Source organism: Triturus cristatus, chromosome 2_1 (assembly GCF_964204655.1).
Source record: "Triturus cristatus chromosome 2_1, aTriCri1.1, whole genome shotgun sequence".
Taxonomy (NCBI): domain Eukaryota; kingdom Metazoa; phylum Chordata; class Amphibia; order Caudata; family Salamandridae; genus Triturus; species Triturus cristatus.
In genome coordinates, this window is record NC_140581.1 from 265772551 (window position 1) to 265800273 (window position 27723).

A 27723-nucleotide genomic window follows, 5' to 3' on the forward strand; every position below is an offset into this window, starting at 1 on the left:
ATGGCTGGACGCCTGCAAATAAGTGGTCCATAGAACGGAACATGCCATTATGGTACAGGTCCCCCCACGTCGCGACGTGGATACTATGAATTAATTTCCGAAACCCCGTCTCCTGCAACAGGGGCATGCTTGGATGGTAAACCAGGGGCAAGAGCGGCGCATACAGCAAGGTATTCCCCAATTTAGCTGTGATTCGATTCCATGCCGTGACTGTACTCACCACTGTCGTGGGTGATGTATCCTTCCCTTGCACAGGGATATACAAGGCACCCTCTATGGGGACCGGGTGTGCCAGCCAGTGTTCGGCCGCTAGTTGGGGCATGTATCGAGGTTGCTGTATCCAAAAATATGCATAATGTGCCTGCGCCGCTTGAAAGTAAAGATCAAAATCAGGGACGCCAAAACCGCCCTGGTTATATGGCTTGGTAAGGACCTCCCACTGGAGCCGGGGTGACTTCCCTCCCCAAACCAATCTGATAAGCTCCGAGCGTAGGTGCCGGAAGAAAAAACTGCCCGGGTAAAAGGGGATATTCAAGAAAAGATACAACAGCTGAGGCAATATTACCATTTTAATCAACGACACCCTTCCCGCCATGGAAAGGGGAAGCGTGATCCATCTAGCAATGCAGTCTGCAATACGTGTCATTGTCGTGCCATAGTTTGCCCGCAGTAGCTCACTTTTGTCTTTTTCTATGTGTATACCTAAATACTTAAAGTCTCCTTCACACCAGGCTATAGGGTACTCCAACACAAACTGCTTTGTAGCTGCCGTGAGGGGGAAAACCCGCGACTTGCTCCAGTTGATCTGGACTCCCGAGAGCATGCAAAACCGGATAAATTCCCTAAGAATCGGATTGAGGTTATCACTGGGGTCCCTTATGTACAGAGTAATATTGTCTGCGTACATAGATATTAATATCTGCCTCTGAAAGCACCGCAACGCCTTTTCCTTATGATGTTGCCGTAACTTTGCTGCGAGTGGCTCCATGGCTATAACGAACAGCAGGGGCGACAGGGGGCAGCCCTGTCTAGTCCCCCTGGTGATGGGAAAAACCGAGGAAAGTCTGCCGTTTATCAGCACCGTGGCCTTAGGAGACGTATATAACAGTCTAATCCAGGAGATGAAAATGAGTGGAAACCCCATTCGCTCCAGTACTTGGAATACATAATCCCATTCTAACGAGTCAAAAGCCTTCGAGGCGTCGAGGAAGATGGCAGCCATTGGTAGGTCTTCATGTACCGAGTTTAGGATCGAGAAAAAAGTGCGCAGGTTATGGGATGTCGCCCTCCCGGGCACAAATCCTGCCTGGTCAGGTAGTATCAAGTTGGGGAGTAACAAGTTAATACGGGTAGCAATTAGTTTCGCAAGGATTTTCACATCGCAATTAAGCAATGAAAGGGGCCGGTAGGAGTCACACCTGTCTGCCGTTTTCCCAGGTTTAAGGAGAGACGTAATGAGGGCCATGCGCATAGAAGGGGGCAAATGGCCCACCTCGAGAGCATCTTCATACACCTCCCGCAAGACCGGTGCCATGAAATCAATGTAGGTCTTATAGAACTCTATTGGTATTCCATCTAGGCCCGTGGCCTTGCCCGAGCGCATGTGCATAATGGCCTCACTCACCTCATCCAATTCAAAGGGAGTGCTCAGAAATGCTCTGTGTGTATCGCTAAGCCACCCGAGGGACACATCCTCCAGGTAGTCCTGCAAGTGTAAATCCCCCGCCCTAGTTGACGTGTACAAGTGTTGATAGTGCTCCACAAACGCGTTAAGGATTTGTGCGGTGTCTCTGTATACCGCACCCTCCATGCTTTCAATTTCCAATATAGTATTAGGGGCCCTCGTCAATCTGATCGTCGCCGCCAAGGTCTTCCCAGGCCTCTCGCCTTCGCCATAGCGGCGGGCAACCCAATGTTTGCCTCTAAATTTCGCCTCCCTATTGGCTTCATCCGTATATTCCGACACTTTTTCGCGGATACGCGCCAGCGTAGCATCGTCAGGGCCGCCAGCCAACGCCGCCTCAAGCGCTTCAAGGTCTCCCTCCAGCGTTCGTAGGCGTGCTAGTATACTCTTTAGTACACCGGACCCCTTAGCTATGCACATGCCCCTCAAGGTCACTTTAAATGCATCCCATATGGTTTCAACAGTATCCACAGAGTCTTTGTTGCGCCGAAAAAAATCCAAACATTCTTCCCGCAACTCCTCCTGAAACACCGTATCAAGGAGCATCGCGGGTTGCAATCGCCACGCAGTCAGGGGGGGGCCAATGTCCGCTGCCCGTAGCGTAACGCGTACCGGCGAGTGATACGAAAACGTTCTCGGAAGATGGTGTGCTCGTGCAAGCGCCGTATAAAAATGGGGCGACAGAAAAACGTAGTCCAACCGTGCCCACGATCGGGCTTGCGCCGTAAAATGTGTGCCTTCCCTCTTATCAGCATAGAGATAGCGCCATGTGTCAATCAGATTGTGTTCAGCTATCGTGTCTACCAGCGTCACACGAGCTTTAGTATAATGGTGTGGGGCCGGGTGGGACCTGTCCTTAGTCGGATCAATCGTAGTGTTAAAATCCCCTCCCCAGATGAGGTGCCGTGGGCCCACGCCTATTATAGCCGCATTGAGGTCTGTAAAGAAACGCGGGTCATCTACGTTAGGGCCGTAGCAACAAACCAGGGTAACCGCCACATGCCCCAGCCACCCCCACATCAGACAATACCGTCCCTGGGCATCGCTCTTAGCGCCTGCCATCTTGAAGGGCGTTCCTTTTTTGACCAGTATCGCCGTCCCTCTAGAGTATGAAGAGTAGGAGGAAAAGACTGCGTGTTTCGCCCATCTACTGGCAAAAGTGTGAGTAGCTTGCGCTTTAAAATGAGTCTCCTGGAGAAATGCTATATGGACTGTGTGGCGATCCAAATAAGAGAGGATCTGCCTCTTTTTCCTCGGGTCTCCCAGGCCTCTGACATTCCAAGTTAATATATTTAAATCCGTGTCTACCCTAGCCATGTTAACAGTGAAAGGGGGGCAAAGAGCATCAGCAAAAGAATTCCCAACTCGTTCCCTCTAGTGGGCATGTTCGAGAACCCTTCTACCTGTACAGCGCAGTAGAATCGCACCTTGTGTCCTACCCTAATGTAAACCTCACTGCATAGCTTATGTGAACGTCTGCGCGCCCTACATATACCATGAGGGGGTTCCCTTCGCACTTCTCCATCATGCACTTCCACAAGATCCGAGAAATACATCACTATGATAGCATCCACACCCAACATTATAGTAACATTTTCAAACATTCCCAACCCCCCTCCCCTCACCCGAAATTTCCCCAACGTGCTTCCTGGAACCGCCTCATCCGCAAGTCCATCTGGTAATGGAAGAGTATCAATCCCATACAACTCAGAAAAGAGATCCCCCTTTACCCACCCAATGGGAAAAGCCAGAGCCGCCCCAGGAATTTACGGCGTTGTTCCTGAACAATTGGCGTGAAGTCCGGGTAGAGGGTAAAGCTGACACCATCATACGAGAGCGGTTGGTGCGCGCGCGCCGCCCTCAGCGCCGCGTCACGATCTCGGTAGTTTAAGAGCCTTGCAATGATGGGTCGCGGTGGAACTCCGGGCCTGGGCCGCGGTCCAAGAGAGCGGTGCGCTCTCTCGACGATGAACTGCTTAGAGAACGCTTCAGACCCAACGGAGGCAAGGAGTATCTTCTCCACGTATTCTTCCATGCACCCCGTATTTGTAGACCCCGGCACCCCCACCACACGGATGTTGTTGCGGCGGCTGCGGGCTTCCAACTCCTCATTCTTGGCAGCAATGACTCGTAAGACATTGTCCATTCTCGAAAGCTGCGTGGTATGCGCAGCCGTAGTGTCTTCATGATCAGATATTCGCCTCTCCGTTTCTGTTATATGCTCCTCATGTACATCCATTTTATGGGCAAAGGCGTCCATTCGCGACGATAACCGATCTACTTTATCCACCACGGTAGCAAACCCTTGCCTCATTTCTTGCATCAGCTGCTGTAACTCCGTCGCGGAGGGGCCCGAATTCGCGCCGTCCGCGGGCGGGCCCTGGAAATTCCCTGCATCCTGCGCGCCTCGCACCCCCTTCTTAGCCGCCGGGGCCTCAAACGTGAGTTTAGGCTGCCGATTGTCTTGTTTACCCATCGTGGTCGGCTTGTATGGGCCCACAGCAGCCAACGAGGGGCGGGTTCGTGTTCCACTCAGGCGCAGACGGGGTCCAGAGCGGTGAGTGGAGCGCAGCGGGATCGCAGCAACGGGCAGTAGTCCACGAGATGGCCCAACCCGGCACCTCCGGGCAGAGACTGTGGGCAGAGAAGGAGGTGTCGACCCCCGTCGTCACCCGCGGTCCACCGGTCGTCGTAGCCAAACAGCCGCTGCAGGAATCAAAGTGCGAAATAAACAGAATTGGCCTCGCAGCAATCACTCATCTTCCACCATTGCGTCCAAATATGCCAGCAGGGCAGCAGGGGGGGGGCCGCGCTGCGTCCCAAGTCTCCAGGCGGGGGGGGGCCCGCACCTCCGCACAGCCTCCCCTGTGTTCCACTAGTTAGCAGGCAGGCGGAACGGTGGCATGTAACGGTCCACAGCGGCTAAGAATACGGGGCCAACGCCACCAGGGCCCGCCTCAGGATGTGCACCCAGTCCCCGGTGCGCCACCGTCTAAGATCTCGAAGTGGGGAGCCGTGGGTTCTCGTGTGCGCTCCCAGGGCCCCACTTGCTAGTCACCGTCTCCCCGTGTGTTGGTACGACCACCGTCCTTCACTGTACCTCGTAGCGGGGGGGGGGGGCCCGGGTCTCAGCCGCCCGATCAGCCTTCATCACTCAGGACGTTCGCAGTGCGCAGACCCCCTGGGCCCCGGGTGCGATCAGTAACCAGCAGCACACTGTTCCCGCGCCTCTAGCACGGCAAAGCCTCCAACGGCCGTCACCTCCGTTGCTAGTCCGGTGCCCCTGTGCCGGCGGTACTCTTCCGCAGGACCAAGCGGGGGGGGGGGGGGGCGGCAAACACCAAATGTCAATGGGGCATACCTCCCGTCTCCAGCATTACGACTCGTCCTCTCGCCTCAGGTCCCCCCAGCAGACAGCGCCGTGGGTCACTACCGGTCCCGATTCAGGGCACGCCACAAAGCCGCATACCTCGGCGGAGGAGGGGGGGGGAATCCTCAGGCGGCAGCCGGTCTCCCAGGAATGCAGGGCTCCGCAGCCGCCGGTCCCCGTCGAGGCCTGTCCGCCGCGTGGTGCGCCCCGGCCCAGAGTAGATCGCCCGTCGGGCAGCGCGCCGCACCTCTCAGCAGCCAGTTGCCCGCCCCAACTCGCACCGCTGATATTTTCGCCGTGGCAAGTCGCCCAGTCTCAAAACTTTCACCGAGTGTGCCGGATGGTAATAGCATCGAGTGTGGTTTCCGTCGGAGGAGCAGCGGTCTGACACAGGATAAATGGAGGATGTTCGTCCAGGCAGCAGGAGCCTCACACCAGTGCGGCCATTCTGCTTGTGCACCCTCTAGCGCCCCCTACTTGTTGTCTTTATGCATATCATCGACGATATACAGCACTCTCATGCCTTTTGGTTCAGGTAGCATTATAGAAATACCATATACATACATATGCATACATACATATATATGTCTCTAGGCCTGCAACAACAACAGCTTCACAGGAAAAATAGGCAGTTTTGCTGCTTTCTGACAATCTTATGTCAGCAGCTTATGTCAGCAGCAATCTTCTCAGTCACAGGAGCAGCAACCCTAAAATATAATTGTCAAGCAATACAGAGGCAGAGGTAAAGGTAAGGGCTGAGGGTCCCAACATCTCAGTATCTCCTCCCCGTTCTCCCACCCGGCACCACCAGGGAAGCAGCCATACTTTGCTATTATCAGATCACGATGTGCTGAAAGAGGCCGGATGTCCTCCCTTCTAAGGACTTGGAAGGCTGTCATTTCAGATCAGTCGGTTCTACAGATAGTGAAAAGGGAGTATGCTCTATCATTCCAACAGGCTCCTTCCCCACCCCTCTCCAGCACTCTTGCCTTTCCAAAGATCACCTCTCCATCTTGCAGCAGGAGGTGGCAAGCACTGTTTCTAAAGGGAGCAGTGAAATTTGTGCCAAAGCACAAAATTGGACAGGGATACTATTTGCAATCCTTCCCTGTTTCCAATCAATCAATCAATCAATCAAGGAGTTTGTAAAGCGCACTACTTACCTGTGAGGGTCTCAAGGCGCTGAAGGGAGGGGGGAACTGCTACTGCTCGAAGAGCCAGGTCTTGAGATGTCTTCTGAAGGTGAGCAGGTCCTGGGTCTGCCGTAGGTGGGTGGGGAGGGTGTTCCAGGTCTTGGCGGCGAGGTAGGAGAATGATCTGCCACCGGTGTTCTTTCGTTGGATGCGGGGGATCGCCGCGAGAGCGAGGTTTGCTGAGCGGAGCTGGCGGGTGGGGGTGTAGAAGTTGAGTCTGTCGTTCAGGTAGGCTGGTCCGGTGTTGTGGAGTGCTTTGTGTGCGTGGGTGAGGAGTTTGAAGGTGATCCTCTTGTCGACGGGGACCCAGTGTGGGTCTTTCAGGTGGGGGGTGATGTGGTTGCGTCGGGGTACGTCGAGGATCAGACGTGCGGAGGCGTTTTGGATGTGTTGTAGTCGATGCAGGTGTTTGGCTGGGATTCCTGCGTAGAGTGTGTTGCCGTAGTCCAGCCTGCTGCTGATGAGGGCCTGTGTAACAGTTCTCCTTGTTTCGGACGGGATCCACTTGTAGATCCTGCGGAGCATGCGGAGGGTGTTGTAGCAGGAGGAAGAGACGGCGTTGATCTGCTTCGACATGGAGAGGGAGGAGTCGAGGACGAATCCGAGGATGTGTGTGTGGTTGGTAGGTGTGGGTGCCGTTCCCAGCGTTGTAGGCCACCACGAGTCGTCCCAGGCCGAGGGGGTGGATCCGAGGATGAGGACCTCCGTCTTGTCCGAGTTCAGTTTCAGACGGCTGCTCTGCATCCATTCGGCGACGGCCTTCATTCCCTCGTGGAGGTTCGTTTTGGCGGTGTGCGGGTCCTTGGTGAGGGAGAGGATGAGCTGGGTGTCGTCGGCGTAGGGGATGATGTTGAGGTTGTGCTGACGGGCTACTTGTGCGAGGGGGGCCATGTAGATGTTGAACAGCGTCAGGCTGAGTGATGATCCCTGGGCTACGCTGCAGATGATGTCGGTGGCTTCGGATAGGAAGGGTGGGAGTCGGACTCTCTGGGTTCTGCCGGAGAGGAAGGATGTGGTCCAGCTGAGGGCTTTCTCATGGATCCCGGCTTCTTGAAGGCGTGTTTTAGGGTGCGATGGCAGACCGTGTCGAAGGCGGCCGAAAGGTCCAGGAGGATGAGGGCTGAAGTTTCGCCATTGTCGAGTTGTCGCCTGATGTCATCTGTGGCGGCGATGAGGGCTGTTTCAGTGCTGTGGTTTCGTCTGAACCCGGACTGGGACGGGTCCAGGATGTTGTTGTCATCGAGGTGGCGGGTTAGTTTCGCATTGACGATTTTCTCGATGACCTTCGTCGGGAATGGGAGGAGGGAGATGGGTCGGAAATTCTTGAGGTCCTTGGGGTCCGCCTTGGGCTTCTTGAGGAGGGCGTTGATTTCGGCGTGCTTCCAGCTGTCCGGGAATGTGGCTGTCTCGAAGGAGGCGTTGATGACCTTCCGTAGTTTGGTTGCGATGGTTGCGTCGGCTTTGTTGAACACGTGGTGAGGGCAAGGGTCTGACGGTGATCCAGAGTGGATGGAGTTCATGACCTTGCGTGTTTCTTCGTCGTTGACGTTGGTCCAGGAGGTCAGCTGGTTGGTCCAGGTGGTGTTCGCGGGGGAGGAGTCTGGCGCGGTCGGGTTGATCGGGATGTTGAAGCTGTTGTGGATGTCTGCTATCTTCTGGTGGAAGAAGGTTGCCAGAGCGTTGCACAGTTGTTGTGAAGGCGGGACGTCGTTGGCATTGGCGTTGGGGTTGGAGAGTTCCTTCACGATGCTGAAGAGCTCTTTGCTGTCGTGTGCGTTGTTGTCCAGTCTGTTTTTGAAGGAGGATCTTTTGGCCATTCTGATGAGGTGGTGGTGTCTACGAGTGGCGTCCTTGTGGGCTGCGTGGTTGTCAGGTGTGCGACCGTGGAGCCATTTCTTCTCCAGTTTCTGGCAGGCGCGTTTGGAGGTCTGTAGCTCATCGGTGAACCAGGTGGCTTTCTTGCTGGCGTGGTTGATGGGGGGTTTCCTGAGTGGTGCGAGGGTGTTGGCGCAGTCTTCAATCCATTGTCTGAGGTTGTGGGCTGCTGTGTCTGGGTTGGTGGAGGCCGCAGGTGGGTTCTGGGCGAGGGTGGAGGTCAGTTGGTCTTTGGTGACTTTGCTTCAGCAGCGACGTGGGAGTTGTTGGGTGCGGTGGTGCATGGTTGGCTTCTTGAAGGTGAAGTGGATGCAGCGGTGGTCGGTCCAGTGGAGTTCGGTGGTGTGGTCGAAGGTGACGTGGGTGCCTGTGGAGAAGATGGGGTCCAGCATGTGGCCGGCGGCGTGGGTTGGTGTGGTGGCGAGCTGTCTGAGGCCGAGGCTTGCCAGGTTGTCGATCAGGGTGGTAGAGTTGGCATCGTTGTTGTTCTCGAGGTGGAAGTTCAGGTCCCCGAGGAGGATGTAGTCCGTGGAGGCGAGTGCGTGGGTGCTGGCGAGGTCGGCGATGGAGTCGCTGAACGGCGCTCTGGGCCCCGGAGGTCTGTAGATGAGCCTTCCTCTGAGGGTGGTGTTGGGGTCAGTGTGGATTTGGAAGTGCAGGTGTTCGGCGGTCTTGAGGGTGTCCTTTGCGTGGGTGGAGACCTTGAGGGTGAATGTCTGTATATTATCTTAGAACTCAGGATCCTGAATTTCTTCTTCAGGAAGGAAAAGTTCAAGACGCTGAAGAGAAAGATTAATTAGTGTCATCAATTTTCAGGACGAATATTATCATGGTTCGATCCTGCAGCCACATTGTAAGTATATGCGTTATGTTGTGTTCTCCGCTCATTATCTATTCACAGTACTTTCATTTGGCTTGACATCGGCACCTGAGTTCTTCGCCAAAGTAAATGGCGGTAGTTTAGGCACATTTCAGGTAGTCGATGTTGGACTCGGCCCTTTTGGGCTAAAGTTCCTTAAACTTTTTTGCCTTCCTCCTAGACCTTTTTCTGACATTATGTTGCCGACTTAGATGCTTTGGGTACTTTGCCACTGCTGATCCGTGTCAAAGTGCAAGTGCTCCCTGTATAAAGTGTTATGGTAATTGGTTGTCCATAATTGATGTGTTTGTCTTACTAGTAAAGTCCCTAGTAAAGTGCACTATGTGTGCCAGGGCTGGTAATGCAAATGCTACTAGTGGGCCTGCAGCACTAATTGTGCCACCCACACAAGTAGCCCTAAAAAGAGATTTTAGACCTGCTACTGCAGTGCCTGCGCACAGTTTGTTAACTGCCTTGTTGTCCTGGCAAGTGCACCCACTTGCCAGGCCTTACCTTCCCTTTTTATGCACATCAGACACCCCTATAGTAGGCCCAAGGTACCTCCCTGGGCAGGGTGCAGTGTATGTGAAAGGTAGGACATCTACTGAGGTGTGTACCCTGTCCTGACAGTGAAATACTGCCAACTTCGTTTTTCACTGTTGCATGGCCATCTTGCCCATAGGACAGAATGGGGAATGCTGTGTCCCATGGTTCTAGCATATCTTCCCATAGGCATAAGATGGAGAGATGGAGTTTGTGTGCCTGAACTCAGAATTTAATAACACTTCTTTTTGTGAAGATGGTTTTTAAATTGTGTGCTTAGGAACCACATTTTTAAAAGTGGCTGGTTTCTTGTCTTAAACAATCCTGTGTGCCTCTGCCAGTTTGTGTATTGACCATCTGGGTTTGGAGGTGACAGGGTGTGGGAAGTGCCCTGACCCCCGGGAGGAGACGGTGAGAAAGCAACAGGCTGGCCTGCATTTGATGTGGGGGGGGAGTAGCCCCCTGGAGGTGCTGCCACAAAAGGATGGCTCCACCTCAAGCAGAGCGTCTGGGCCCCAGACCCTGACTATCAAAGGAAGAGGGTGTGCACTGGCAGAAGACACCCAGGTCTGGTTTGAACTGGGCTCAGAGCTCCCTGAACACAAATACTTCAAAGGCATTTAGGGGTATAAATGTGAGAGCTGAAACCCCTAAACTCAAGACTGAAATCCAGACTGAAAAAGGATTGAACCTACTTTGTAATCAAGAGGAACCTCTGTCAAAGAAGAACAGCTGAAGAGACTAAACAGACTGAAGAGAAGGACTGCCCTTGCTGTGTGTTCTGGGGCTGGCCTGCAGTTTGCTGATTTGACTCGTTTTTCACCGAGAGGAATCTGCCCAAGTTCGTCAACGAAGGAGAAGGCAGCACTGTAACCCGTCCGGCTACAGTGTCACCTAACAATGGAGCTGCACCATCATCGTGGCCGCCCAGCAGGACGTTCGACAAGCGGGGTGAGAGCGAGAGCGAGCAGCGCACCTCCCCAGGTAAGGCTTGGACTCCGGTCGGGAGCCGCAAGCGTGTGTGGCCTGGGGAGGCGTGCAGGAGGAGTGCAGGAGTGCTCCGAGCTCTCTCCCGCTGCACTGCGTTAGACGCGCCGAGTCCCCGAGCTGCCCGTACCTGCCCAGCAGTACTAGGGCTGCCCCTTTAAGCTTATGACCGATGGCTCTGGTGTTGGGGCCTAGTGGGGGCCCGAGTTGTCCGTGCAGATTGGCGTACTGCATTATTCTTACATTACGAGCTGCCTGATTCTTGCATTACAAATCGCATTATTTCTTGCATTACGAACTGCCTGATTCTTGCATTACAAATCGCATTATTTCTTGCATTACGAACTGCCTGATTCTTGCATTACAAATCGCATTATTCGTACATTACGAACTGCCTGATTCTTGCATTACGAATCGCATTATTCTTCCATTACGAATCGCATTATTCTTGCATTACGAATCGCATTCATCCTGTGTTACGAACTTCATTAGTACGTGCATTAAGGACTATGGGGCCTATGCATCAACAATGCCATTTGCGATTTCTTATTAGCGAAAAATAAGGAATCGCTAATAAGGAATAGCAAAAGGCTATGCATGTAGGAATCGCTATTCAAATAGCGATTCCTTAATATTCCTTATTACCGAATCGGTAATACCGAATCGGTAATAAGGAATACCTACCCATTCATTCCTATGGGCTTGGAGGCCCATAGGAATGAATGTAAAGCCAGTCTGTATTAGCGATTCGGTATTACCGAATCGCTAATAGCGGGAGCACTTTCAAGGGTGCCAGGGTGTCAAAAGGACACCCTGTTGCACCCCTGAAAATGATATGTGCACATATGTTGCACACACACATGCTCTAAGGGCATGTGTGTGCGCAACATGAAACTTTGAAAAATGCACAAAAGTGCATTTTTCAAAGTTTTTGCAAATTACCATGCAGTTCATCTTCATGGTAATTTGCTCCCCCTATTAGCGAAATCGCTAATTTTTTAACTTTGATGCATTGCATTTAAGGAATCTCACTTTGGGATTCCTTAAATGCAATCGCTATTTAAGGAATCGGTATTTAAGGAATCCCTATTTAAAGAATCGCTATTTAAGGATTCCTTAAATAGCGATTTCTGCTTTTGGGTTGATGCATTGGGATTGGGTATTTTTTACTTAATAACGGGAGCTATTACCGAATCGGTATTTTACCGACTGGATTTTGGGTTGATGCATGAGGCTGTATGTTATTATTACATTACGAACTGCATTACGAACTGCATAGCATTGCATTAGGACTGCATTAGATCATTCTGAACTGCTCATTAATACCGCAAGAACCTATAAGTATTGCTGGCCTAATAACCGGCAAAGTGAAAGATTACGAATACGCATCTGTTGGATTTCTATTGTTTGGTCTCATCGTATTCCTTTTGATAAAGATGCCGCTATTTTTATAAAAACCAGTGCGGTGTCCATTTGTGGTGTTATCAGTGTGTTACTGGGAGTGTGGTTGCAAATAGTTTCCACCTTGCCTTGGAAATAAGCCTGGCTGCTCGTGCCAAGCTACCGGGGGTGAGCAGGGGTTATCTAAGAGGGTGTCCCTCCTTACCCTGACTAGAAGCAAGGGTCCGTATTTGGACTAAGGTACCTACCTCAGCCAACTAGAGACCCCCAGTTCTAACAGTCGAGTATGCCAATTTTCCTAAAACAATGATGACTACAGTTCTGCTCTTTGACCTGGGTTTTTGACTCCACAGACTCAAATCTCACATGGAACTCTCCAAACGTTTCCTGTTTAAAGGAGCAGTTCTGGACACTACCATTCTCTGCAACTTTCCTCCCCCTCAGAGGGTCTTAGACATCCACTCAATGGTTCCATCCTTCCAGAAACGTGCTCAAATTTCAGTGTTGATGGTCGTGCGCCTGCAAAGTCTGCTGGCTTCCTATATTCTTCTGGTCACACACTTGCATTGACATTTCAGGACTCAGCACTGGTGCCTCCACAGGCAAAAGATCCAGCATGCGGGAGAGCTGTTGGACACCATGATGATTTCTCGGAATGCTGTTATGTATGTGGTCTGATGAGGGACCAAATGGAACTTTCTTCAGGGACTTCATCTGACCCCCACCAAGTCACATTAGTAATGGATTCCGCCATTCTCAGGTGGGGAGCCCATCTGAAGTGTCTAACGAACAGGATCCTCTGTACTCCAGTGGAGCTGGTGCTTCACATCAGTCTGCTAGAGCTGCAGTTGATTTGGCTGGCATTCAAGGCATTTTCCTCTCCATTCGCAGTTGGCTTGTTCAGATCTTGACAAACAATACAACCATGGATCCACTGGCCCTTGTTAAGTGACAGTGTACCAGAGAGGAGGCACAGTGTCTGTCTAAAGATGATAAGTACAAAGAGGGTTTTGGTGACCACCAACAATATTAGGAGGCTATAAACACCATATTTGAACAGACTCAGATCTTGGCCCTCAAAAGTACCACGAGATATGAATGGGGGAAGCAAATTAGCACATTTTCCTTCCTCTACGGATCTGTAAGCCCTACAGAACGGTATTGACACATATAAATATAGACCTGCTTCAGGGCCCTACCGCAGCAGAGATGGCATAATTTCATGCAGTCTCTGCCCGAGTGTGGCGCTAGTCAACATGCTTGGCTGTGCTTAACAGGTTTTTCACAGAATGTTCAAAATACCTCAATAGAAAATGTCTATTTGGCTACAAGGTGCAAGCAGCCTTAGAAATATTTATGGCTGGAAGAGCAACAGTCATATTCCTGGCGCTGCTTTCCTCCTCCAAAGTCTTTTTCACGTTTTAGAGTTTTAAGGGGTTTTGAAGGAGCTTCTACAGTAAGCAGCACCAGCCAGGCCAGCCACCCCTACAGCAGCAAAACTCCTTGTAAAGAAGTATAAGTACAGGGCCATGGGCAGTGGCCTCCAAACCTTCTGTTCCTACCTAGCACAACCAGAGAAGTTGCTATTATTCATCCTGGAAAGGAGCACGTATTGATGTTGGAAAGTTGAGTGTCTTCTTTTCCACAGGGCTGGTAGCCATTACATCAGACCAATGAGTCCTACAAGTTATAGTAAAGTGGTACCCTTACAACGGCACCCCCTGCTGGAGTAAGGAGTGGTGGAGTTGGTCCTAGAGCAGAGAATTGGGAAGGGGTGCTACTCTTGGTACTTTCTCGGTCCTGTCTGATCCCAGATCTTAGGTTTTTGAACTTTTTTTTGTTGAACTTTTACCTACACAAAGCAAAGTTCAAGATGCTGTCCCTCAATCAGGAACACTTGGCCCTTAAAGCAAACGCCTGGATGATGTCCTTTGGCTTATAGGAAATATACTTTCCTATACCTATCTTGCAGTCACACAGGAAGTAATTGCACTTCACGGTAGAGTCTACTCCCTACCTGTTGGTTGTCCATTTGGTTTTCACATCAGCAGCTTGAGCCTTCAAAAAGGTGATGCCGGTGATTGCACTCTATCTCAGGAGTTCAGGTATCCCAGTATTCCTGTACCTAGACTCTTGGCTGCTCAAAGCTGCATCGTCACAAATAATGTCTCATCACTTGCATGATACAGCGTCCCTGCTGTTCGATCTGGGTTTTTCCATCAATGTGCCCATATCTCACCTGAAGCCCTTTCAGTGCTCCTGTTCATAGGGGCAGTACTAGATACAACATTGCTCCAAACTCTCCCTTCTCAACAGAGGATATGGAACATTTGTGTTCTGCACCTCCTGGGTCTGTTGGTTTCCTGCATCATCCCGGTCATGCATGTACACTAGCACATGAGGGCTGTAAAGTAGTGCGGCCGCAGTTAGTAGTGCCTGCACCAGGGAAATCATGTGGAATCCATTGTGGCCTCCAGGGACACTGCAGCAGACTTATGCTTATGGCCGACATAGGACAACCTTCAGTTACTTGTGTCTGCTCCCAAAGTTGCCTCAGTAGTCACCGACATGTCCAGTTACGGGCAAGACACGCATTTAAAGGAACTAGGGATTAGAGGCCTGTAGTGTATAGAGGCTCAAGCTTTAAACATCAGCCTGATTGAAATACTTGCAACTCAGATAGCGCCCAAGGCCTTCCTCCCTTCTTTTGTGGCTGATTCTTCTAGATTTTGACAGAAAATATTACGTGATGTGGAATGTTAATAAGTAGGAAGGCGTGTGATATCTTCTCTGTTGAGAAGTGCAGAGGATCTGGGCCTGGGTGCTCCAGAATGGGGATTGGCTAGCCACCAACCATCTGACCTGTTCTTTGAACTCCAGGACCAACAGTCTAAGTTGATATCATCTTGGGGACTACAAGTTGCATCTCCATCTAGAGGTGATTCAGGACACATTTGCCAAATGGGACATGCCTTAGGTGGATCTGGTCCCTACTCACAACAATGCCCATTGTCAAATATTTTGTGCCCTCGACTGTCTGTTGCAGGGAGATCCAGGGAATGCAGTTCAGTTGAGCTGTAAGTTTCCACTTTAATACTAATTTCCACCTATACCCGTGATTTGCCAGGCTTTGAGGAAGGTTTACCAAGGCCGGGCTCAAGCAATCCTCTTTGCCCTTGATCGGCTGAGAAGTGTGTGGTACACAGACTTCCTCCCTGTGTCCTCCTCTCCATCTTCCTCTCATGGTAGAGCTCCTCTGTCAGTTGGATGGGCAGTTTCTGCACCCCAACCTCCAGAATATACATCTCAATTAAATGCCAGGAAATTGAGCGGGGACATACATTCTTATCATAGGAGGTAATGATTATCATGAGCCCGTCAGCACCCCTCCACCAAGTTGGTTTATTGTGACAGGTGGAATAGATTTGCTAGTTGGCGCACCGAACACCACGTGAACCATTTAATGCGCTTTTTGTCATAAATCTTACAGTTTACACTATCTTTCGCCCAGCACGATTGTGCAGTGAGCAGGTTCAAGGGTTATATGACGGCTCTGTTGGCCTTTCTGTACTTCTCAACAATGTTTCTGCAGTTTCCGAAAGGACTGAATAATGTTTCCCCCATTCCTTTCTTCATTCTCTAATGGGACTAGTACCATGCTCTTACCTTTCTGGTGGGTGCTTAATTTGAGCCCCTACATAGTTTGTTTTGCTTGGTAACATTGGAAACAGTTTTACTGGTTGCTGTGGCAATGACAGTGGTGACTTAGTTCCATCTGGGGCAATTTATCACTCTGTCTGCCCTTTTCCCCCACTACATCCAACTATGGAGCATGCAGTCAGTTATTATATTGACCATTTCTTTGTAGGGTACATGGGCAAAATAGGGAAAGTTGGTTCACAAGATGACTTTTTCCCGTCTGGATTATATTATGCATCAGAATGTGCTATGCAACACCAAAGAAAAGCCATCTGAGGGAATCCATGCCCATTCCACGAATGCAAAATAATTCATCGCATCCTTGGCCAGAGGTGTTTTGTGGCTGTAATTTGCAGAACAGCAGCATGTCTTCCTTTCACACCTTGAACAAAAATTAGTGTCTGTACTCAGACAATAGAGGTGCGAATAGATTGCCATTTTTGCTCACTCAGTTCTCTAGTATTTATTCCTCTGACCTTCCTCAAGAGGTGAGGAATCTGAAGATAGAGGTATCTATTAGAAGAACATTTTACCTTAGAAAATGATCTTTCCCCATCCTCCTCCTCATTTTATTGGGAGGCCTCTTATTAAAATACCAATATAGATTGCTGTACCGCACTACCACAACTACTAATCTCTTAACCTCATCTCCACCTCTAAAGGCCTGGTTACATATGGGCGAGAACTGACATCAGTGCACCGAGTTGGGTGCTATGTAGCTTCAATAAAGTCACTGTTGTTGTGACCTCACTACCTGCGTAGTCAAGGGAGGGCCTGTTCTTTCACTGACCAGAGCCTAATAATAATGCACACCAAACACTTAGTTAACTGTAACCAGAAGACCGCCCACAAGCGGGCTCTTCCCTTTTATTGAACCCTGCAGGCCACCCCTGGCCCACGGATGACATGGATACAGGTTCCGGCTAGCGGAACCTCAAACACAGAAACGCTGACCATTACATCCCTCCCCAACTTTGTTCTTGAGAGACAACAGCTTCTGAAAGTCCAGTAGACTACACACAGTTTGGTAGGATCAGTCTCTGCAGCCTCAGCATGCAAAATCCTGGAGCCGATGATTAGGGCGAGGATTGGGCCGTAGACTGTAGCGATGTGGTTGGCTTCTTAAGGGTGACTCCCCAGATGTTGGCCAGCCGGGAGGCGAACAAGGAGGCGGCGTGTGTTGGGGATCGGGTTCCACTGGGTTGCCCCCATCTTCTGCTTCCCTGCCCTGGATGCTCCGGCTTGGACTCAGCGAGGGCCGGGGGTCACACACCGGTGGCCCGGCTGAGGCTTCAGCAACGAGTTCCTTGAACCAGGAGATGTTTCACGATATCTCCTCGCTCCCCTTTCTGGCCGTCACCATGGTTCCATTGCTGGTGACAACTGTCCAGGTCCCTGGTTCATGGGTACTTCGGAATTTTCCCCCTGGCCGGCAGTCTTGGAGTAGGACGGTGGCACCAGGTCGGAGTGACTGAGGTGCAGCATGGTGTTGAGCACTGGCTTGGTTATCTGTCGTTCTCTTCTTGCTTGGGCTTCCTGGGCATCTAGAGGCGAAGGTGTCCACCCTGGACCCGTAGGGATTAGATCTCTCCTTGGGCCTTTGAGCATGAGGTACCACGGGCTCCGCTGCGTGGTGCAATGTTGAGTGCTCCTGTACTCTCTGAGGAATTCGTGGAGACGCTTCTCGGGATCCGCTTGCTCCACCATGGCGATACGTAGCATTTTGTTTAAAGTCCGCATGAAACTTTCAATGTCTCTGTTGGCTTGGGGCCATTGAGGTGTGATGCGGCGGTGTCGGATCCCTCGCTTACGTAGGAAGGTAGCGAACTCAACCCCGTGGAATGGGGGCCCATTGTCGCTCCGGAGCTCCAGGGAAATCCTAACGTGGCAAACACTTTCTCGAGGATAGGGGCTACATGGGTGAAGGCGGTTGACATGACTGGTCATATGATGGGATATTTCGAAAAAGCATCCACGAGGATGAGCGTATGTTTCCCTCTAGGGAAACTCCCAAAGTCGATGCTCGCCTTCGACCGCGGGAGGGTGCAGGCCTCTTCTGTAATCACCGGGGTCGGCTTCTCGGGAACGCTAGTGAGTTGGCAGGCCGGGCACTGGCGAACTAGATTTCAGCCATTTCCTCAAGTTCAGGGAGCCAGACCTTCTCCCTCATTTGTGCGTTCATCTTGGTTGCACCTTGGTGGCCTCCATGGGCCAGTTGAGTCGCTCGGTGTTACAGCGCTTGTTGTATCACTAGCTTCGAGCCTCTCAATAATATCCTGTCTTCTGTGGTGCTCAGCTCGCACCTCACCCTCCATATCTTCATCAGCCCTTCTTGGTTCTCTGGTGCCCAGGCAATGGTCTACTGAAGGAAGTTCCTCCATGACACTTCTTGGACCGCCTGGAGGGTCTGGGTGTAGATGGTGTCTTTCTCAGCAGCTTCCTTGATTTCCTCAAGTGTCATGGCCTAGGGACATGCCACCGCAGAGATCATGCTAATGTACCGTTCCGACCCTTCGAGGTCTCCTCCCTCCACCTGTGGTGCTGAGTGCCGGGACAGAAAGTCCGCAGAATTCTTCACCCCTGGTCTGTACACCACTTCCATTTGCTATGGCTGGAGTTGTACAGTCCATCGCTCGATCCGGAGAGGTGGATGAGGGGCTGATCCTTTGAAGAGGGGAACCAAAGGCTGGTGGTCGGTGACCACAGTGAACGGCTGGCCTGTCAGGTACAGGTGGAAATGATTACAGGCCCACTTTATAGCGAGGGCCTCTCGCTCTATCTGGGCGTACCTTGCTTCAGGGGGGAAGCGACTTGCTGGCAAACGACAACGCGGCCCATCTGCCTGGCTCCTGTTCCTGGGCGAGCACCGCTCCTAGTCCCACCGGACTGGCGTCCACTAGTAGTTTCGTCCGCTTCGTTGGATCGAAGTTGCGAGGGGGATCTCTCCCAGGAGCGCGTCTTTGATGCTCTGGAACGCTTCCTCTTCCCGCTGTCCCCACTACCACGTGGTATCTGTTTTCGTGAGGGCTCTCAACGGTTCAGCGCGGGCCGCCAGATCGGGGATGATTCTCCCGCATTAAGTAGCCATGCCAAGGAAACTCCACACTTTGGTAGGTGTCGTTCGAGCTGGAGCATTTCTGATGTCATGCGACGTCTTTGGATCCACTTGAATTCCCTCCCAGTTGAACACATACCCGAAGAATTCTAGGGAAGGTTGGAAGAAGAGACACTTTTCTCTGTGGAGCGTCGCCCCATGTTCACTGATATGCTTCAGCGTGCTCCTCACATGTTTGTGATGATCCGCCGCAGAGGCAGAGTGGATCAGGATGTCATCGCTGACACTTATCACTCCCTGTAGCCCTGACGGCATCTCGCAGATTGTGTTCTGGAATACCTCTGCCGCCGAGGATATTCTGAAGTTCAGGTGCTTGTAGCGACGTAGCCCCAGGTGGGTGCTGAACGTAGTAATGTAGCAGCTTTCTTCCGCTAACGGCAGCTGATGGTAACCTGTGTTCAGATCGACTTTAGAGAACCACCTTGACCCGTTGACGTCCGCGATTATATCGTAGATGGTTGGTGTCAGATGGCGCTCTCTTTTGATAGCTCGATTGGGTAGCCTCATGTCGATGCATAGGCTCATAGGCATAGGCTGGCTGTTTGGGCTTTTTCGCGATCACCATCGGGGATACCCAGGGCGTTGGTCCAGAGACTTTCTCAATCACTCCTTGCTTCTCAAGGACCTCCAGTTCTCTTTCCACCAATGGCCTCAGGTGGAAGGGGACCCGTCTGTGTTGCAGTGTGACTGGGGTGACCGACTTGTTGATGTGCAGCTTGATGGGTCACACTTGATGCATCCGAGTCCTCGTAAGAGTTCCGGGAATTGATTGAGTAGTTCATCGACCTGATGGGCTTGGACACTCCTGGCAAAGGAAACCAGACCCAGGTCCTCCGCCGTGTGGCTTCTTAAGAGGGTATCTGCTTCGCGGTCTATGGCATGAATGATGTCTGCGACCTCCTGGTCACTTGACCTGATCAGGACGGATAGTTTTCCTCTCAATTGCAGAGGGGTGTGGCTTCCATAGGTGAATATCTTGGTCCAGGATGGGGTGACTGGCGGACTAGGTCGGAGGTGTTGATATTGCTAGAGGCCCATCACGTTCACCGAACCTTCTGTATCGATGATCGCCTTTACTTCTGTGCCTGTGATCTTGACCGTGCAGGTGGGTTGTGGCCTTCGATGATGCTTGAGCCCTTGTTCAAACGAGATCAGGTAAGTTTACCCTTCATCCTCTTCCGTGGATGAGTCTTCTAGTTCTTGGTACCTCTGACTTGTCCTTTGTGGCTCCTCTTTCTGCGCGGAGTCATCTAGGAATAGTTGTCCGACTGTCCGTGACGGTGGCTTTTGTCCTCGGGTGTCGCGGCCGCTGTTCCGTCTCCTGCACACTGTGGCAAAGTGGTTGGGAATCCCTCAGTTGGCATAGGTATTGCCTTGCACCAGGCAGTCCTTCGCAGCGTGGGGTTCATGCCCACTTTACCCGCACCGTGTTTTGGGTGCTTCCGGCCTTGCCTTCCTGGGTGTGTCATTTCGTGGTTTCGTTCGGAGGTCGTCCGCCGCTCCGTCTTAATGGTCTCCGGTCTTCCTCCTGCCAGGCGCTTGATCTTTCAGGGAAGGCACTCCTCCCCTCCTGGGACCTGCGCACCCCACTGGGACGTGCCGGGTGCCAGAACACGCGCTTCGCACGTACGCGCCGACAGGCTCCGTCTCTCCCCGCAGGGACGGGGCAGCCAGCACATAAACGAGCTCCTCTGGCGGGGACCATGCTCGAGCTGTGAGTGAGGCAGAAGCAGCAGGGGACCGGGCAGCACGCCGGGACAGGCGGGAGCATCGGGCCATCCAGGTGCTGTCCACAAGCAGCGGGACACACAGGGCACACAGCGAGGCCGCACTCACCCGCTGGGCACAGGCTCACGCCACCACCTCTTCAGGCGACACGGCGGTCGTGGCTCCGCATGCACCGGGCACATCGCGCACTGCAGCAGCTGGGCTTCCACGGCCACCAGGACGAGGCGAGGGTCACGGCCCCCTTGTCACCAATGTTGTGACCTCACTACCTGCGTAGTCAAGGTGGGGCTTGTTCTTTCACTGACCAGAGCCTATTAATAGTGCACACCACACAGTTAACTTGAACCGGAAGACTGCCCACAAGCGGGCCCTTCCCTTTTATTGAACCCCGCAGGCCACGCCTGGCCCGCGGATGACGTGGATATAGGTTGTAGCTAGCAAAACCTCAAACACAGGAACGCTGACCATTACATCTGTGACTCCCCTTCCTGCATCAACATGGCGCCAGCAGTACCTATTAGCACAGGTGAGCTATATCGGAAGTGTCTAGATCGAGTATGGCACGTGGGATATTCAGAGGTGAGGAATTTTTTCAGGTAGATAGACTATACATCAGAAAGATCGCTACCGAAGGTAAATAAAATTTTCTTACTGAGCTTCTTCACTCTACACGAATTTTAGGTCTAGTTTTGAGTTATGTTGTCATTACGGAGTACATATAGTGTTATTCTAAAGTGAGATTCTAGTTGAACCAAGAAACTTTGATGTAGGTGGATACATGCATCTCAGAATGTGGCCTGGGGGTAGGGAAATATGCATTGCCTGCAAGTGATTTGGCTGGTTTAGGGCTATTTTGGTCTTCATATAGTTTAACTTTAAAAATATGATTTTTTCACAACAAAGACTAGGAGTACATATTTGGAAGTGTAGTTTACAATAGAAATTTGATGACAAGACATGTTTTCTATTTTTCAGGTTGAACTGTGGTTTTCAACAAATATGGATGAACCTGCTTCAGAAGAAGAATGTAATCCTTTGCCATTTAACCGACTTGAGCATTGCAAAAAGGTGACTTTTGAACTGTTTTAAAATGCAGTACCTCCTACCTCATTAGATTTGAGCCGAAAGAGATTTAGCTGTTTGGCAGAGCTTATACCAACAAAACAGATCAGTTTTCCTCAACCATTGGTTGTTGTAAATGTCATTCACATTTTGATCAGCACACATTACAAGCATTGGTTGTTCCAAATGCCCACTTATAAATTAATTATTTCCGTTTCTAGGGCATGAATCAATTTGATTTATACATTAGATGTATGTCCACTTCACACATGTACATGCGTGCTTAATGCAGTTTTCCTGCACGTATGCCATCTAACCATAATTTCTGTGCATTCATTGAAGCCTGTTCGTGTCTTGTTATGCATGTGAGCATGGTTATATGTCATATATGCATCAGTGCTTGCATATATGTATGTCTATTTGTGGAGCACAAACCAAGCTCAAGAACAGCAGCAGAGTGGGGAACAATTACAGAATCCTTGAGATACGATTCTTCATCATTGACAATTAAGCTGGTTATTTGGAGGTTGTTGTGTAAGAAATCATGCATAGCTGTCATCCAGTTGGCACTCATATGAGAGTGATGCCTGATGTTTAAGCTGGTGATCCCATTCAATTGAACGTAAAGAAAATCATTTTCGGATGGAGATTCAGGTAGTGATTTTATGATTGGATGGGGCAGCATGTTGCTTTCTAGCAGAATGTATATTTTTAAAAAGCAGGTGACACCTGCCAAAGGAGTGTGAATTGACAGGTATGATAGTGTTCTATACAGAAGCATGTCTTAAACTTCTTTCTGGATTGGAGGAGGGCAGGAGCAGTTCTGATGTTAATGAAGGTGTTATTAATGTATGATGTGCCTAAATGGGGAAGGTCAGTTTTATATTTTTTAAATTATTTTAATTTTGCATTTTTATCCTTTCCAGTCAATCTATGACTTGGTTTTTGGTATGGTCTTGATGGTTATTTTCTTGTTGAAGTATACATGAGAGGCCATTTATGATGGCCTTATGTGTCGCAGTTATTACACAGATGATGTGGGCTCGAAGGGAAGACAGTCCTGGTCTTGATGTGTTAAAAACTGGTCACAATGTGACTGGTAAAGAATTTTATGAACCAATCTATATAATAATAGGTTGGTTAATAAAATTCCAATTCGGAGTGGGTCGCAATCCAACCTGCCTAGCAAAATTGAATCGGTTTTCCATTGTATAAATCACTCGGAGAGTGAGGTCAACAGTCAACACACCCCTGTAATCAGACGTAAGCATACTTAACACTAAATCACATAACAGGGAGACATCTAAGAAGAAACCCCTACCCTCCCCTTCTCCCTCCTACCACCTGTCGAGCAATCAGACAACTGAAATCAACTTTACATGTGTACTTTCCATCATGGTTACAATATCACATCATCTTTTGCTTTATAAATAATTGGCTCAGAGCACGCAAAAACCTTTTCTCCTCAGGCAGTTTGTTGAAGAGATCTCAAGGATTTAGGACAACCATAAGTAAAGCCCTTATCTATAAGGTAGTCTTCCAGAGCATGCTACTGGCTGTTATATTTATGTTCCATCTCGTTAAGTTCCATGCCAGCTTTTCCATGACCAACAACAACCAAAGTCTGCCTGCCCACTCTTGCATTGTTGGAGTGACCAGGGACTTCCAACTCAGTGCCATGAGATTTTATGGGTCTGAAATTATATTGGTTATTAATCGCCAGACTGTTTTAGACATATGATTATTTCTGTTGATCTAGGGCCAAGGATGACAATTGCAGAGTTTGGCACCAGTGAGTGGCTCAAAACGTCCTTAATGTAGATAAGAATTTCATTCCCAAAACATTGGTAGCCTTGGGCATGTCCACAAGCCATGTAACACATCTGCTTGGAGCCCACATACCCTCCAGCATTGGCCATTTGCTGTGTCATACATTTGTTTTAGCCTGGATGCAGTAACATGCCATATCATCATAAGCTTATACATTAATTCCTTGTTTTGCATGCTTTTTCATAGTGAAAGAATGTCAGACCAAAGTTTTTGCCATTGCGTCATTGAAACGGGGTTTCCTAGGATGTGGTTCCATTTTCTCATGTAGGTCCATTGCGTGTCTTGGCGCACTTGCGCAAGGATGCTATAGATATTGCAAACTGAGCCTTTGGGGCCTGTGTAGGGCATGAAAAGCTTTTCTCATCCTGCTAAGGATTGTATTACTGTCATTTTGTTCTCATTGAAAAGAGCCAGTGATGTAGCCGAAAGCAGCGCATACGGTCAGTTTTGCTCAATTTTAATCTTGTTTAGATTAATTGAACGCCTTGATGCTGTCCCCCCTGAAATAGGTCTCGTAGCCTCCCACACTCACCTTCTGACCAATTTGCAACATTGCCCTTCACCGTCTCCAGAGAAAAGGGGAATGTCATTAATCTTTGATTTCTACTGACTGAGTAGCATATTTCCATGAATGTATGTTCGCACATCGCAAACGATTCCAACGCGTGCTTTTACCACGCGTCAAAAACATCATAAAGACCATCACACCGGAATTTTTAACAACGCTCGCCGTTTCAACGCCAATGCAGTGTTTCCTATTGCCTAGTACAATACATCGCACACTGCAAAAGCGCACGCCATTATAATGCATATGTGCAGTCCTACCACAGTTTCAGATTGTTTTTTCCAAAATATGTGATCCCGCCTCTAACCCCCGGCCCCCACTGCCCCCCGTTCCTACGACGCTAATTCTTTTCTATTTTTTTGTTTTTGTTTGCATCAATAAATTCTAAAAGTGAAAATCATACATTACCTGAATGTTTCCCTGCACATGCCTAAAAACTTACTTGCGGGGTATAAAAGCTGTCAGCCACCGTGTCTCCATCCATTTGTGATTCCATTGCTCAGGTGACCAGAGGTGACGCCAGCGTTCCCGTGCCCAGACATCCGCCATATTCAGTAAGTTTAAGCAAGTAATGATTGAGCGTTTAACCCGCTATTTGCAATCGGTGATTGTAGGCGATTGTAAATAAACTAATCTTGTTTTTGTCTTCCCAAGGGCATGCCTTTCACTGGCATACTGCCGAAAATCATCAAACTTCTTCCGCCGACATTTTTCTTCTAATCGGTAAGTACACGCCCCCAGTATCCAGCGACCTGGCCCGACCCTACCGGCGCCAGTGGCTGAGACAGTGCGTGCAGGGCCCAGCTGAGTCTCAAGAATATAGGGTTGCAGATAGCGAATATGCCTGTTTTTGATATGTGTCGTCTGATCCAAAGTTGTTGGGGCACATAACAGGCCTATACGGGCAGATTACTAGCATGGTTTTAACGGCGTTGGCTTATTAATAATATTAATACATACAACTATGGGGGACTTAGGACTTGAATGATGGATTCGGTAATGTTGTGATTTAATTAAAAATATGCATGTACATGGGAGGCATCATTGTTCCATATGGTGATTAAGCCTGTTACATTGTGGGTCACGTGTGCATTATCAAAACACAGTCATTCTGAATATAGTTGTAGTATACTCTTAATTGTTGAAAGCGCTGCAACTACTGTGTCCCACCAGTGTTAGAGCCTAACTCAATAGCTCTAGTTTGTTGTCACAGGCAGATACAGTGTTCAGCCGGATCCAGGATCAAAAAAGGACTGATACAGTCATTTCAGCCTGGGCCCTGTTGTTTACCTTGTCTGGCTCACTGCTTCCCCTCCATGTCACATGGCATCAGACTCTCTTTGCTTACAGTTAGGCTGTAATGTGTGAAGTTTCTTATATTTATGGTTCCCTCCTATTGCTTGATTTTGCCCGTGGGTGTCATTCACAGTGGTTGAAATGTCACTCATAATTACACTGAAAATATGAACATGTCATAAATAGCAATTGGTGTGTTGACAGTCTTATGCTAAGTTGTGATATATGCAGCCAGACTAGTGCATCAAAAAGGCTGTGAGTAGGTTACTGAGTCCCTCCAACATTTCACAAACAGTTGTCCTGCAATGTGATCTCCATATTTCACCACAGCTACCTCCTTTATATAGCTAACAAACGATGTGACCCACTTTTTTTAAAGGCAACAAGGTAGGTGTGAGTTGGATGAGTGGGATAGGATAGGATAGGATAGGATTGGTATTTAGTCAAGTGTTTCACATGGGGTGAACCATCTTGCCCAACATGAAACACATACTGAAATGTTGGTTATTTTGCCTTAATGAGTCATATTGTGTTGTCCTGCATCAACTTGTCTGTGTTTTTAAAGTACTATATTTTTTCCCCAGCTAATGTCTGGATCAAAGATGGCGAAATATATCACCTCCAGCAGAGGAATCCGGCTACTAGAACATAGTGGTTATGTGTATTGCAAAGAGCGAAATTCTGAGCCTCGGTGTCATTGGAGGTGTGTGCAATACTACTCCACTCATTGCAGAGGCAGAGCGGTTACTCTGGGTGACTCTGTTTTAAGAAGCACAGACCATAGCCACTCTGCCTCTGCAACAGCGATTCAGGTGCGAGAATCTGTTAATGAAATGAAAGAAATTGCAGTCAACTCTAATGAACCGTGTGGTGCAATTTTAAGGGAGGTAGCCCAACATATCCCTCAACATGTTGCAACGAGTATGCCTAGTATCCCAAACTTGCGTAGAATTATACAACGTACAAAACAGGCATGCAACCCTAAAAGAGTTACCCCTCAAACATTTTCCGATATATGTATTCCTCCGCAACTGTTTGTCACTGTTTGTAATGAACCTTTCCTATTATATGGCAATGAAAACAACCAACAGCGCATTTTAATCTTAAGCACCCCCAGAAACCTTGTTAGGTTGGAGAACAGTGAGGTGTGGATGATGGATTGTACATTTAAAAGCACGCCCCACCCTTTCACACGAATATATACAGTTCATGGGTACTGTAACAACACAGTTGTCCCCTTGGAGTACAGTTTGCTCCCAGACAAACAATCGTCCACGTATAGTGAGCTTTTATCAGTTGTAGAATCCATAACCTCTCGCAAAAGCCCCGGAAAGTTATAGTGTACTTCGAATTGCCAATAATGAATACTATAACTAAATTGTACTCTGAGACAAAACTTCAAAGTTGTTTTTTCCACTTTTCTCAGGCCTGTTGGCGCAAAATCCCCAAAACATCTCTAATTGCAGATTATGTGTCTGACAGCAAACTGCAGTTTGAGTTTTAAAAAAATGGCAGATCTTTGCTTTGTTCCTCCTGAAAGTGTAGACGAGTACTACACCTCTATTACTGAGTCTGATTACTTTACGGCAAATGAAGATAAATTGGCACCTATCCTCAATTATTTTGAAGACACATGGATTGGCCATCTAAGCAGGTCAGGTCGCAGGAGGAAGCCACGTTTTCTTGTGGACTGATGGAACTGCTACTCGACCTGCTTAGAGGGAGGAGCAAAGACAAATAATGCCATCGCGGGATGGCACAACTCCTTAAACCACTCAATAGGCAAACCCCACCCTAATTTGTAAACATTTTTGGAAGTTTTGGTTAAGGAGCAAAGTTTTCAAGAAATGCGCATGTTCTAATCTTCGACAGGTAGTCTTAACCCACGTATTTCACATAGAACTAAGGAAATGTCGGCCAGACTATTGGCAGCATTACAACTCTTTAATTTATCTGTGACTTCAGACTACCTTTGTAGCCTGGCCCACATATTGAATTCCTACGTGTAACTATTTTAGTACTTCCCTTGTAACATACATAATGTAACACTTACATCTTACCTTATGAAGCGGCCTGCAAGCACCGAGTAAGTGAAGTTCATAAGTATAATAAATAAAGTACCAAACGGTTGCACATCAATTCATTGTAATTGAAGCTTGTCATTATTAATGCCAAGTAATACAGTGACGATGATATTTCTGTTACAATGTGTAACCTTCATGTAAATAAAACTTGTAATAATGTAATACAGTGATGACGAATGTTCTGTTATAATGTGTAAATTTAGTTTTTGCCAACATGTAAATAAAAACTTAAAAGAATCCAAACTTTGTCCTTGCATTTCCTGTTAAGCCGTGTTAATCATGCGTGACACATGTATGGGTGACCTGAGGGCAAATAAAAATGCCTCTTCAAGGGATATGTACACACCCCAGCACTAAAAGATGAATAGTGATGCTGCTGTTTTTGCTGGTGCCACTCCCTATCATTCCCTTGAGCATGCTCCATCCTGTTGG

At 49.2% G+C, this 27723-nt stretch overlaps 1 protein-coding gene across 1 annotated transcript in view; it reads left to right on the forward strand.

Moving 5' to 3' along the window:
• The window catches only part of SPEF2 (sperm flagellar and cilia associated 2), a 1083747-nt gene that overhangs the window by 935399 nt on the left and 120625 nt on the right, over positions 1-27723 (forward strand). The window contains exon 31 of the mRNA XM_085631001.1: positions 21430-21522. Coding sequence (XP_085487127.1) covers positions 21430-21522 — 93 coding nt within the window. The remainder of the gene's footprint in view (positions 1-21429; positions 21523-27723) is intronic.